Source organism: Malaclemys terrapin, chromosome 2 (genome assembly GCF_027887155.1).
Source record: "Malaclemys terrapin pileata isolate rMalTer1 chromosome 2, rMalTer1.hap1, whole genome shotgun sequence".
Lineage (NCBI taxonomy): Eukaryota > Metazoa > Chordata > Testudines > Emydidae > Malaclemys > Malaclemys terrapin.
Window position 1 is genome coordinate 29,129,273 of NC_071506.1, and position 13,410 is coordinate 29,142,682.

Sequence of the window (13,410 nt, forward strand, 5' to 3'; positions counted from 1 at the left end):
GGATTAGGAAGGAGCCATTAGAGAGGACTCTACCAGGAGCACAAAGAGGGTTTTGGCTGGCTTGGCTGACTTTCCTGTCAGTTCCCAAACTCTTTCTCAGATATGAAGGTAACAAGCAAGGGAATATGGGGGTGTGCCAAGAAGTCAGGATGTGGGTGGTGAAGAAAAATTACCATCAATATGTAACTGTGCCCTCCAAGCGCAAATGCAAAGTTATCCCTTCACCTGCCTGAAACTTTCAAACAAAAACCCCTCTTTCCCTCTTTCACATATTTCCCATCCTTGTCACACAGGCATCCCTCCCTCTTTCATCTGGTGAATGCTTATTTCTCCTCACCCTACCTTCTCCTTCCTTTTTCACACATTCACCTTCACCTAGATACACCTGTTATCAGGTTTCCTATAGCAGTAATCACCCTCTTATTTTAGTTACATTCTTTCTTCTTCTGGACCTTCAATTTTGCTCTCATGCTTACCTGATAGTTTCTCTGTGGAGAAGAAAATAAACCCAGGGAGGGGGTACTACAGAGATTTTTTTCCTTTGCCTTGCTGTATGTGTGGCTAGGGAGAAGGGAACTGGAGATGCCTGCTTGAGGTGTGATTTCTGGTATTAGGGCTTTACAGATCAGAATCAAAACCCAAAATCAAGTAAGAAGCTAGTGTGGCCTCTAGAGAGCAGGTGTTTTATATTATAGGAACCATATCTGCACTAGCTCACTAGCCCTTTAGGGCAGACCTATGCATGGGACCCCAGGTACTCCACAACACAATGGGACCAAGTGCCATGCCAGTGACTCCTAAACTCTGCAGCAGTAACCTCTAAATTCTGTGGCAATGCTAATTTATTCTATTTCCATGAAATATCGTTCATTCCCACTCTCCACTGCCTTACAAACATACACTGGAATGACTCATAGTTGAAAATATTCCTTGGTGTAAAATTCCTCCATAATTATTTTCAACCGTGATTTTTAACCCCCGCTAAGTTCTCCAGGCAGCTCAGCTCCATTCCTTCATCTTTTTCTGTGATTATGTTTTCCAAGCAGCCCATCATAGAACCTCCTTCTTCCATTGTATGCCGGGGAAGATTGTAGGGTGTTTAGCCTGTTTCAATGAATCATCTCCCTGGCTCTTTGGACTTTGGCATCTGTACATGTTGTACAGCACAACAGTTATTAACAGTTACCATTACAACTGGTTGGGCAAGTATTTCTCCATGCTTAGGGAATAACTGGAATCTCAGATACAGTAGTGTAGTAATTTTTGATGGCTGCTGACCTTTTAATGTCAATCAATATAGAGTGCATTGCAATACACTTGAGAGTCTGTAAATTGCAATATTCACATTGGAGAGACAGATCTCAATCAACCAGTCAAATGCAGATGTAAAAAGATGCTTTGGGCCACTGATGGCATCTGAGACTTCAAGAGTAATATGGTATGCAGACACACTGCTCTTCCTTGACAAATGTTAACATATATCCCTCAAGAACAAGAGTAGAAACCACCCCTTGCAATGATATATACATGTTCCCTTATTTACCATCACTTCTGTCTTGTCTCAATTAAGCCTTAACTGAGGCACTGTCATCTAGCTCTCTAGACCTTACTTATAGGCTGTAACAATAAAAATTCATATTAGGATTCTGTTAAAGTAAAAAGCACTGTCATGTTGTTTGTGCCTTATAGAATAAGACATTACACAGCAGAAGAAAGCATTGCCATATCTCTTTTGTTGCTTTTCTCAGTAAATTGAATACAAATTGTTCTGACATTGGGAATTAATGTAAATATTATAAAATAATATTTTCCAACAAACCCATAGGGTTGATTTTTCCCCCATGTCGTTAATTGAACCAAACTTTATAGACAAGGATGACTTAAGTTGGGTTCCTAATTCCATATTTAAGCCACCTAAATAAATGCAGCTCTGTTTCAGAAGTGCAGGGTATCCACTAGTCCCATGAAAGTCAAGAGGTTTTGCAGTGACTCAGCGCCTTTTCAAATCAGCTGTTTATTTAGGTATCTACTCGTTGTAGGACTCCAATTTTAGGTACCCAGTTTTGAAACTTTAGGCCTTTCTGCACAATATTTTGAAGACACTTAAATTGTGTGTAAGCCTCTCTTCTTATTAGAAAACAAAACCGAGTTGTATTGTTAATAATATTGTACATTGGATGTTATGTTGAGAAGTGATTCAAATGATCTGTTTGGATAATGTTCAGGGAATTAAATCCATAGAGATACTCTATATGAATCAATTCTTGCTGCTTCACTCATAAAAAGAATCTCTTGTACACATCATATAATGTTGTTTGAATTTTCACCTTATAATGACAATAAAAAATGAGGCACAGACTATTTCTGAGGGATTATTGACTAGCTGGAGTTGATGGCACAATTTTAGCACATCACATCCTCCTTGAGAGGCATGAATCCTTGGTAAAGTATGTTCCTGGCACCTTGAATACTACTGTTGAAATAATACTATTAATTTACATTAGGTTTGTTAATCCTCAACATTTACATACATGTTACTTTTAATCTGAATAAGATTTAAAATCTGAAACGTTGATTATGTTTACATCAACGTAATTCTAATACAACTATTTTATGTATATGTCTGTATGTGTATATATATATTTGTGTGTGTGTGTGTGTATGTTTTCTCAACCCTAGATTTCAGACTGAACTCAATTACGATGTTTTGGAAGTTCACGATGGACCAAATCTCCTGTCTCCACTTCTGGGTTCTTACAATGGTACACAGGTCCCACAGTTTCTGTTCAGTAGCAGCAATTTCATTTACCTTCTCTTTACAACAGACAACAGTCGTTCTAATAATGGATTCAAGATTCACTATGAAAGTAAGTAATGTTGAACCATATGCTTTTGTTTCCCCCCCCCCCATTTAAACACACATGAACCCGCGTGCATACACAAATACACACAAATTTTGTCCCCGTCAGTACTATCCTGAGCCACTCCTACCATCCATTCAGTTGAAGAGGATTTGGTGGGATTCTTTCCAGAGCCCAATAAACCTTTCCTTAATCAGTCAAAACAGTTTAACTGCTGAGCAATATGCAAGACATTACCTTAGGGTTTGCTGTTGCTGCTTTTGTACTCACACTACTTACTAGTTTAATAAACAGAAGACTGAGATTGGAGTCAATGGATGATAATTTTATGCCTTGTTATCTTTTCTTTTTTACATCTAGTACAATGAATTTTTGTGTGTGCAAAACTTTATAAAATCAGTGACTATGATAACATTATGGAAGTATAGGTCACAATATTGAAATATGGTTGGGCATGTATATCTATGCTTTGGCACCTGAATTAGATACTTGATTTTCAGAAGGGTTGAGTATCTGCACCCTCACTAAAGCTAATGGGAGTTTGGGTTTCTCAGACCCTCTGAAAATTAGGCCATTCATTTATTTAATGTCTAAATATAGATGTAGGTGTCTAACTTTAGACCCACAAATATGAAACTTTTAGTTAGAGCTCTCTTCAAATACATTATTAGTTATTTTTTCTTTATACAGCTCTAATGATTACCACACTATAGAAAACATCTCTCAAACTGAAAATGTATCTACAAAGTGAATTCATAAATATTAATATTTGATCTTGTCCTTTACTTTCTACATAACTCAACTCTATGGTGAATGTTAATGGTAAATTATGTTCTTCTTAGGCATTGAGTCATATTCTGATGTCACTTTCAGCATGACGTACATATTTCAGATTGTAGTGTACAGTAATTGAAATGAAAAATGCCATAATAAAACTTTCTCATTTAAATTACTCAGCAACGGTGTTCTCTCTTGGAAACAGTACTGTGTATCTGTCTAGGGAAACTTGCCAGGTACACAAGGAAGGTGTTGAGATATGTTCCAAGGTGGTAGGAAGGATGGCATTCATATAATCTTTTTTTAAAATCACTTGGCAAAAATGGTTTTGCAATGGACATCAACTTAGTTATTTTGTGTGAACAGCACTTTATATAGCAGACTAGTACATATCTCATTGACCTTGGCAGCATTACATAGGTCACATTCTCACATGAATAAGCTGTTCTTGAATGATTTCTTCAATGTACTCAACTTCTATTTAACATCAGGCATGTAGATCTTCTGCTTCCAACTTTTTTTCTTCCACACTAATGGTTACTGGAACCACTACAAGAGAATAATTCCCACATGATCTTATTGTTTAAGATCGTTTGTGACCCTTTTACATTATCGCAGAAAAGTAACGACACTGGCGTTAAGGTACAATTTATACGGATAACTTCTATCGTACAAAGTTCAGGCTGCTACAAGTTCTTGTAGGCACTACGTGAAGCCTGCTTTCAAAGTGTCAGCAGTTGATCTAAGAAAATCTGCTAGCAGTTATAAAATGTTTTGTGTTTCCCTTCTCTGGAGTTTTTCTTGTACCTGATGGATAATTGAGGATCTCCTCATTTTTTTCAGCTTTAACCCACCTTGATGTATTTTAAAGGCCAATGTCCTTTCATCCAGAAAGACTGGATGGTACTTCATCAAAATCTATCAGTGCCTTTCCTTATTCATCTGGAGGAATAACAGTTGAGTGACACAAGTCACTGTCTCTGCTCAGTATTTGAGCACACCATATCTTCACTGTACCCTGCTTCAGCTTGCTGGGAAGTGAATTGTGAATCTCTGCCCAACAGGGCAGAGAAATATTATTTCTTGTTTGGAAACATATGGAACATATTGGAAGTGTTTAAAGGAAATTGTTATGGTTGATTGGCCACAAAATTGAACTATCTTCACAAAGGTTCATCTCAGCTAGACCCTCAGGGGTCTTTATAAAGCACTTCTTCTCCTATGTAGAATTGCCTTCACAGATCTCCACTCTTGCAGTCACACTCTTTGCCATACAAATCCAAGAGTGAGAATCTGCGGAGATAATACCATTAGAGAAGTTAAGTTATTGGTAAGTAACTTAGATGACCTTATCACTAAACACAATGTGTGTGCCCTATTGTGCAGTACTTTTTATTTTCTGTATTTCTACATCATAATATTTTATAGTATCATGAATTATTAGTTTAAAAAAATAAGAACAGTATAATAAAAAAAATTGCATGCAGAACTACTGTCAAAATATATCAATTTTTGGACCAGATTATTATCATTTAAGGAATATTTTTCCATTAATGACCTGAACAATTTCTCTTGGAAGAAAGTTAATGTTCACTTGACATTTAATTACATCTAATTAAATGTGTAAAGTTGAGTAATAGTTGAGACCCATATAGTATTGCATAACTATATAAAATATATTAATACATAACTCAATCATAGACAGATAAGGGAGACAGTATTTCAGGTATTCCCTCAAAGCAATATTGTACTTTGGGGAGGGAAGAGAGGAATTATCTTCCAGATTCATGGTCATGCATTTTTCTCTTCATATAGGTTTTATCATAGAGTAGATAGGAACTTGATGAGCCTCAGACAGGGCTGTGGCATAACCCTTCGCTCCCCTCCATTCCCAATAACCAAAATACTGAGGCATTGATTCAGGAAAGCAGTTACATATGTACTTAAGCCCATCCCCGGTTGGGGCAGCACATAAGCCCAAAACTTTAATAGACCTTAAACACGTGCTTAAAATCAAGGGCCTGAATCATATAAATTGAATATGCAGAGTAGCTTTCTGATACTCTTTCTGTTCCTTATGCACGCTAATAAATGGTGTCTCATGTAATCACAGCTAAAATTCAGAATTGTGTATGCATCCATTCAAATTCTTCCAAGGCTCCTACCATTTCAGCGCACATTATCCTATTTGCTTTGTCCTGGGTGCAGAATATAAAAAAAGCTCCATCAATTTCATATACATATATTTTGAGGGGCAAAAGTCTCCACTTACTACAACTGAAAAAAGTCAGAAGACAAAGTCAATCCATTAAATATAATGTATTACCAAAGTAGTTTGTCCATTCTATTAGAAATGAACCAAATCTGTGATTTTATTTAAAATTGTCTTTTTAATAAGATTTTTTATTTTCTAAGATAATTATATTGGCAATGAAATATGTATTCAAACTATAACATGACACGTTCAGAATATACATCTTAACACTATATTTTATAAAGAAGAAATATGCTTCACTAGTAACTGTTCTGTTGACTATCCACTAAGAGTATCTGACAGGGTAGTAGCTGTCCCATACTCCTACTGTGCTTTTTCCCTTCTCATCTGATTCTTCCTGGTTCACCTTATGTTCTTCAGAGCAGCCAGCTTCTAACTGAATTTCCCCTATGGGTAATATTAGTTAGCAATGGCTCCCTTACAGCATCCAGCTTTTCCACCATCCTATTGGTACCTAATGCCTTTCTCTGCCTTTGTTTTTCTGTACTGTTTAAATTATTTTTCTTCTACCTTGCTTGGGTAGAGTAGAAAGGTCTTGCCCAACCATTCTCTTTGTCTTGGACTACACACTTCCCTTTTCTGGTGCTTTAACTTTTCTCTTCTAAGTATAGATTCATAGATTCTAGGACTGGAAGGGACCTCAAGAGGTCATTGAGTCCAGTCCCCTGCCCTCATGGCAGGACCAAATACTGTCTAGACCATCCCTGATAGACATTTATCTAACCTACTCTTAAATATCTCCAGAGATGGAGATTCCACAACCTCCCTAGGCAATTTATTTCAGTATTTAACCACCCTGACAGGAACTTTTTCCTAATGTCCAACCTAAACCTCCCTTGCTGCAGTTTAAGCCCACTGCTTCTCGTTCTATCCTTAGAGGCTAAGGTGAACAAGTTTTCTCCCTCCTCCTTATGACACCCTTTTAGATACCTGAAAACTGCTATCATGTCCTCTCTCCGTCTTCTCTTTTCCAAACTAAACAAACCCAATTCTTTCAGCCCTCCTTCATAGGTCATGTTCTCAAGGTCTTATTCCAATACTTATTCCATTACTGGTACTGATTTCAGAAGCAAAACAATCTATCATGCTTTTCCTTCAAAGATCTTGGAGGAGTTTCCTAGATTCAGTTGTTAAGGTTTTTGGTTTGTTTTCTTTCAGTTATAACACTTTTGGCAGTAAAATGTATTCTTTGGATTGTTACAAAAACAAAACAAAATGCCTAATCAACTAGCCAGTTAACCAACCCTATAAGATTCTGACTAGGAAATAAAATCAGAAATTGATGTTTGCTTTCTGCAATAGATGCCTTTCTGTTTGTAGCTAGAATTCTCTGAAATGTCATTTCCATTCTTATATGGTCTATTAATGAGCTTTCAGTTTTGTTTCCTTAACTGAAATTCTGAGATTTGTTTTTTCCTTTTGTGTTTTTCCCTCTCTGTTTTTTCATACTGGAATTATGTATAATCAGTCTTTCTTGTTGAGAAACAAATTTTAAAGATTTGAATTTTGTGACACATCTAAAATTAAGCAGCCCCTTGTTTCTTTCCTCTTCGGCTCCTTTTCTCCTCTTCTCTGTTTCTGCAGCAGATCACATAACAAGTGAATGTAAGATGTTAGGCTATTCAGTTACACACACAAGCATAGGCTAAGATAACTTCGCTAAATATGTGTATAATAGAGGTTTGCTATTTTTTTCCAGCAGAGTTGAATGCTTTTTAAAATACAGTACTTAGTTTTTTGTCATGTTTCCTTTGCATTCCAGGTGTAACAGTTAATACCTATTCTTGTTTGGATCCTGGCATACCAGTTCATGGACGTCGTTACGGTCATGACTTCTCTATTGGTTCCACTGTATCATTTAGTTGTGATCAAGGATATAGGCTGAGCCATGAAGAGCCTCTGCTATGTGAAAAAAACCATTGGTGGAGCCACCCACTCCCAACTTGTGATGGTAAGAATGAATTAACTAGGTATAAAAATGTATCTATGCCATGTATGTGTTTTTCTGAGACATTAGGAACTCTGATGTGCCAATATAAAGTATTTAAGTTTAAGAACAAAGAAGCATTTTTATATAATGTACCATTTTGTACAGAAATATTTATTTAAATATAGAAGCAGCTCATTGAACCTGTAGATAATAGCGGTTATATCTACGTTAGAGCGTATTTTACCTTGTTAATTGATTTGCCAATTAACTTAAGGTATTTAACATGTTACTAAGGGCTGGGTGAATAACTGAGTTGTTGTTGCTGGGTTTTTTTAATCAGAACTGCCAGTGAACTGAAAAAAATCAGTTTGGGTTCAACAGAATCAAAATAATTCCGAATTTTTTGGCAAATTAAAAAAGTCCACTTTGGGTCATATGAAACATTTCATTTGACATGAAATATTTTACTCCTGGGAATTTTTAAAGGACTAGACTCACAAGACAGGAATTGTGGGGAGGAGGCGGTGCTGATGTCCCCCACATAACAGTGGATAAAGTGGAACAGCTTAACCCGGAGAGATTGAGATAGACTTTCTCCAGAGTACGCTATAGCCCTATACTCTTTTAGGAGGTGGGAGATGCATGTTTAAGTCCCTGTTCCACATCACATGTGGGGGGGGGGATGGAACTGAATCTGTCTCTCCCACATCCTCAGTGAGCACTTCCTCCTCCTGTGTAAGAAAAAAAATATCGTCTGAAACTATTTGGTGAATTTGTGTCAAATTCACAATTAGTTTCAGGTTTGCAAAAACTGCACTTTTCAATGAATAAATTATTCATCCAAATATTTTAGCCAGCTCTAGTCTGATCTTCTCTCCCACCCCTCATTTATTCCAGGAGAGAATCATAGAATCATAGAAGATTAGGGTTGGATGAGACCCCAGGAGGTCATCTAGTCCAATCCCCTGCTCAAAGCAGGACCAACACCAACTAAATCATCCTAGCCAGGGCTTTGTCAAGTTGGGCCTTAAAAACCTCTAAGAATGGAGATTCCATGACTTCCCTAGGTAACCCATTCCAGTGCTTCACCACCCTCTTAGTGAAATAGTTTTTCCTAATATCCACCCTAGACCTCCGCCTTTGCAACTTGAGACCATTTCTCCTTGTTCTGTCATCTGCCACCACTGATAACAGCCTAGCTCCATCCTCTTTGAACCCCCCTTCAGGTAGTTGAAGGCTGCTATTAAATTCCCCCTCACTTTTCTCTTCTGCAGACTAAATAAACCCATTTCCCTCAGCCTCGCCCCATAAGCCATGTGCCCCAGCCCCCTAATCATTTTTGTTGCCCTCCACAAGACTTTCTCCAATTTGTCCACATCCTTCCTGTAGTGGGAGGTCCAAATCTGGATGCAGTACTCCAGATGTGGCCTCAGTAGTGCCGAATAGAGCGGAATAATCACTTCTCTGGATCTGCTGGCAGTGCTCCTACTAATAAAGCCCAATATGCCGGTAGCCTTCTTGGCAACAAGGGCACACTATTAACTCATATCCAGCTTCTCATCCACTGTAATCCTCAGGTCCTTTTCTGCAGAACTGTCGCTTAGCCAGTCACTTCCCAGCCTGTAGCAGTGCATGGGATTCTTCCATCCTAAGTGCAAAACTCTGCACTTGTCCTTGTTGAACCTTATCAGATTTATTTAAGCCCAATCCTTGAATTTGTCTAGGTCATTCTGGACCCTATCCTTAACCTCCAGTGTATCTACCTCTTCCTGCAGCTTAGTGTCTTCTGTGAACTTGCTGAGGATGCAATCCATCCCATCATCCCGATCATTAATGAAGATGTTGAACACAACTGGCCCCAGGACCGACCTCTGGGGCACTCCACTTGATACCGGCTGCCAACTTAGGGTGACCAGATGTCCCGATTTTATAGGGACAGTCCAGATGTTTGGGGCTTTGTCTTATAAAATTGCCTATTACCCCTAACCCCATCCCAATTTTCAATGTTTGCTCTCTGGTCACCCTATGCCAACTAGACATCAAGCCGTTGATCACTACCTGTTGAACCCGACAATCCAGCCAGCTTTGTATCCACCGTCTAGGGTACAAATGTGGTTGGGTATCCATTTAATGGGTAATCACTTAACTTCCGGTAAAAATTCAGGTGCAGATACAACTTCAGAAGGAGCTGAGATCTAGAGTCACTTTGTTTGTGTTTGACTTCCACAAGACTGAATTTTCCCAAATCTCAACATATTAAATTCTTTATTGCTGTGTACTTGGGCTATCATTGAACCCTGTTTCCCATTCTGGCAGCCTCAGCATACATCAATACTACTTCAGAGTTGACGACTATGTATATGGATATGAAGAGAGGTTTGAATGGCAAATTCAAAGTGTTGCCCAGTACTACATCTGACATTTTGTATAAAAGGTCTTCTTTTGAAACAAGAGCTACAATGAACTCCCTGTCAGATGAGATGGTGTTCACATGAAATTTTCACTCTGAATGTTTTCCAGCAATTAATTATTGTCTCAGCCTGGTTATTGCATTGGGAAGGCCTGATACAGTTCTTATCACCCCTTTCTTGATTACATTTGAGGTATTTTTCAGCATTAGTTTCCTATCTTTACCCCATTAATAAAAATATTTATATGGGTGTAGAACATCTTGTATAACAGTATTATTAGAAGAAATCTGTTAGGTTAGCATTAGGGTCTGTTCAGTATAAATCCTGTTGCTTACTGTTACATCACATATATAGAGCAGAAGGCACTACTCTTATTATACAAAATTGCCCATAGAGTTAATATCTGCTGATATTGGATAGGAAGTAGAAAACTGAGGATTAAAGGTTTCAGAGTAGCAGCCGTGTTAGTCTGTATCCGCAAAAAGAAGAACAGGAGTACTTGTGGCACCTTAGAGACTAACAAATTTATTAGAGCATAAGCTTTCGTGGACTACAGCCCACTTCTTCGGATGCATATAGAATGGAACATATATTGAGGAGATATATATACACACATACAGAGAGCATAAACAGGTGGGAGTTGTCTTACCAACTCTGAGAGGCCAATTAATTAAGAGAAAAAAAAAAAAAACCTTTTGAAGTGATAATCAAGATAGCCCAGTACAGACAGTTTGATAAGAAGTGTGAGCATACTTACAAGGGGAGATAGAATCAATGTTTGTAATGGCTCAGCCATTCCCAGTCCTTATTCAAACCGGAGTTGATTGTGTCTAGTTTGCATATCAATTCTAGCTCAGCAGTCTCTCGTTGGAGTCTGTTTTTGAAGTTTTTCTGTTGTAAGATAGCCACCCGCAGGTCTGTCACCAGTGGGAGAACACTTTAACCTGTCTGGTCATTCAGTGACAGACCTGCGGGTGGCTATCTTACAACAGAAAAACTTCAAAAACAGACTCCAACGAGAGACTGCTGAGCTAGAATTGATATGCAAACTAGACACAATCAACTCCGGTTTGAATAAGGACTGGGAATGGCTGAGCCATTACAAACATTGATTCTATCTCCCCTTGTAAGTATGCTCACACTTCTTATCAAACTGTCTGTACTGGGCTATCTTGATTATCACTTCAAAAGGTTTTTTTTTTTTTCTCTTAATTAATTGGCCTCTCAGAGTTGGTAAGACAACTCCCACCTGTTTATGCTCTCTGTATGTGTGTATATATATCTCCTCGATATATGTTCCATTCTATATGCATCCGAAGAAGTGGGCTGTAGTCCACGAAAGCTTATGCTCTAATAAATTTGTTAGTCTCTAAGGTGCCACAAGTACTCCTGTTCTTCTTTTTGAGGATTAAAGGTTAATGAAAATAATCAAGAAGCTGATTGACTCAGGAATGCATAGTTTATTATGAAGAAAATTATTGCATTATTCATGATCTTCCCTATTGCAGTTTTTGGTATATATCAGCTTGGCACCTGACTTTTTTAATTCAGCAAACAATTCAGGTTTGAAGCTGAGATTCATTTGGAGGTGCCATGAAATGTTGATCGTAAGGATTTGCATTGATGAAAGGGTGGATGAGAAGCTGGCATTCTGACATTTTGGGATACACTTCATAATAGGGTATCTCAATCACAGTCACACTCTTTGAGTGAAGAGCTGTAGATCTCCCTTAGCCCTCCAAACCAGAAAAACTAATTTATGCTGAATAGACCCCATATATAGGGGTAATGTTTTCTTATGTTGCTAGGCACTAGATGCTTACCATCTAAAACAAACAATGTTAACATGCTCTCTGTGAATAATATGCTCTGCTGTGCAATAACCTTACACATTGTGACACATTTCTTCTTCAAGATGCTGAACTAGCATGCAATTCATCAAGTAAATGAGATTTTTTTTTCTCTAGAGCACATTGCTAAAAGGCAATTGTCCATTGAATAAATATGCTTTAAAGGCAGGATTGAGTGTATTTATTCTAGTAAATGTAATCAATTCATGGTTACATTAATTTTAATTTAATTGCTGAATCTTTAACTTTGGAGTGATTTATATATAGGACTAGGTCTAGACTGGACCTTAGGGAAGTGAACATTTGCCCTGTGGACTTGCATCAACAACATTTTGATTTAAACCGTACTTTTCTGGGGAGAGAAAATCCTGTAGCAACTCTTCCCATGGAGTGTGTGTAAATATTCAGGGTGTGGAGAGGAGTCGGAAGCAGAATATCTCTGCCTTGGCTCCTCTTCGAAGTAGAAGAAATATGTTGGATGGAGCCCTTCCTATTCCCTGGAAGAAAATAAATTATAAAATATTTTATATTTGTTCAGTGCTTACATGTTATAGTGATGAATGAAATAGAAAAGCCCATGAAGAAATGAATAATTCCTTATTCAATACAGAGCATGGAGCGTGTGCAGTAGATAAGGTTTTCTGCACATTGAGTATATAAAAAAAAACAACACCCTAATTCTGTTAGCACCATCCACCCTGTGCTCTGAATGAGGTTGGGTCGCTAAAGGGGAAAAAAAAAAGTATGTGATCCTAAAATTACAAGGTGTATCATAGAATCATAGAAACATAGGGATGGATGGGACCTTGAGAGGTCAACTAGCCCTCCTGCACTGAGGCAGGACCATCCCTTAGAGTTGTTTGTCTAACCTGTTCTTAAAAACTTCCAGTGATGGAGATTTCACATCTTGGAAACCTATTCCAGAGCATAGGAATAGTATAGTTATAAAAGTTAAGAAGTTAAAGTTATAGTTAAAAGGTTTTCCTAATGTCTAGGCCTCAACTGGAGTATTGTGTCCAGTTCTGGGTGCCACATTTCAGGGAGGATGTGGATAAATTGACGAGAGTCCTGAGAAGAGCAACAAAAATTATTAAGTATCGGGGGTAGCTGTGTTAGTCTGTAAAAACAACAAGGAGTCTGGTGGCACCTTAAAGACTAACAGATTTATTTGGGCATAAGCTTTCGTGGGTAAAAACCTCACATCTTCAGATGCAAATTATTAAAGGTCTAGAAAACATGACCTATGAGGGAAGATTGAAAAAACTGGGTTTGTTTAGTCTGGAAAAGAGAAGATTGAGAGGGGACA

General features: G+C 37.9%; 1 protein-coding gene across 4 annotated transcripts in view; it reads left to right on the forward strand.

Annotated features, from left to right (window-relative positions):
• The window catches only part of CSMD3 (CUB and Sushi multiple domains 3), a 1,152,075-nt gene that overhangs the window by 685,918 nt on the left and 452,747 nt on the right, over positions 1–13,410 (forward strand). For all 4 annotated transcript variants that reach the window (XM_054020295.1, XM_054020294.1, XM_054020296.1 and 1 more), the window contains 2 exons: positions 2,680–2,867; positions 7,676–7,864. In XM_054020295.1, coding sequence (XP_053876270.1) covers positions 2,680–2,867; positions 7,676–7,864 — 377 coding nt within the window. The remainder of the gene's footprint in view (positions 1–2,679; positions 2,868–7,675; positions 7,865–13,410) is intronic.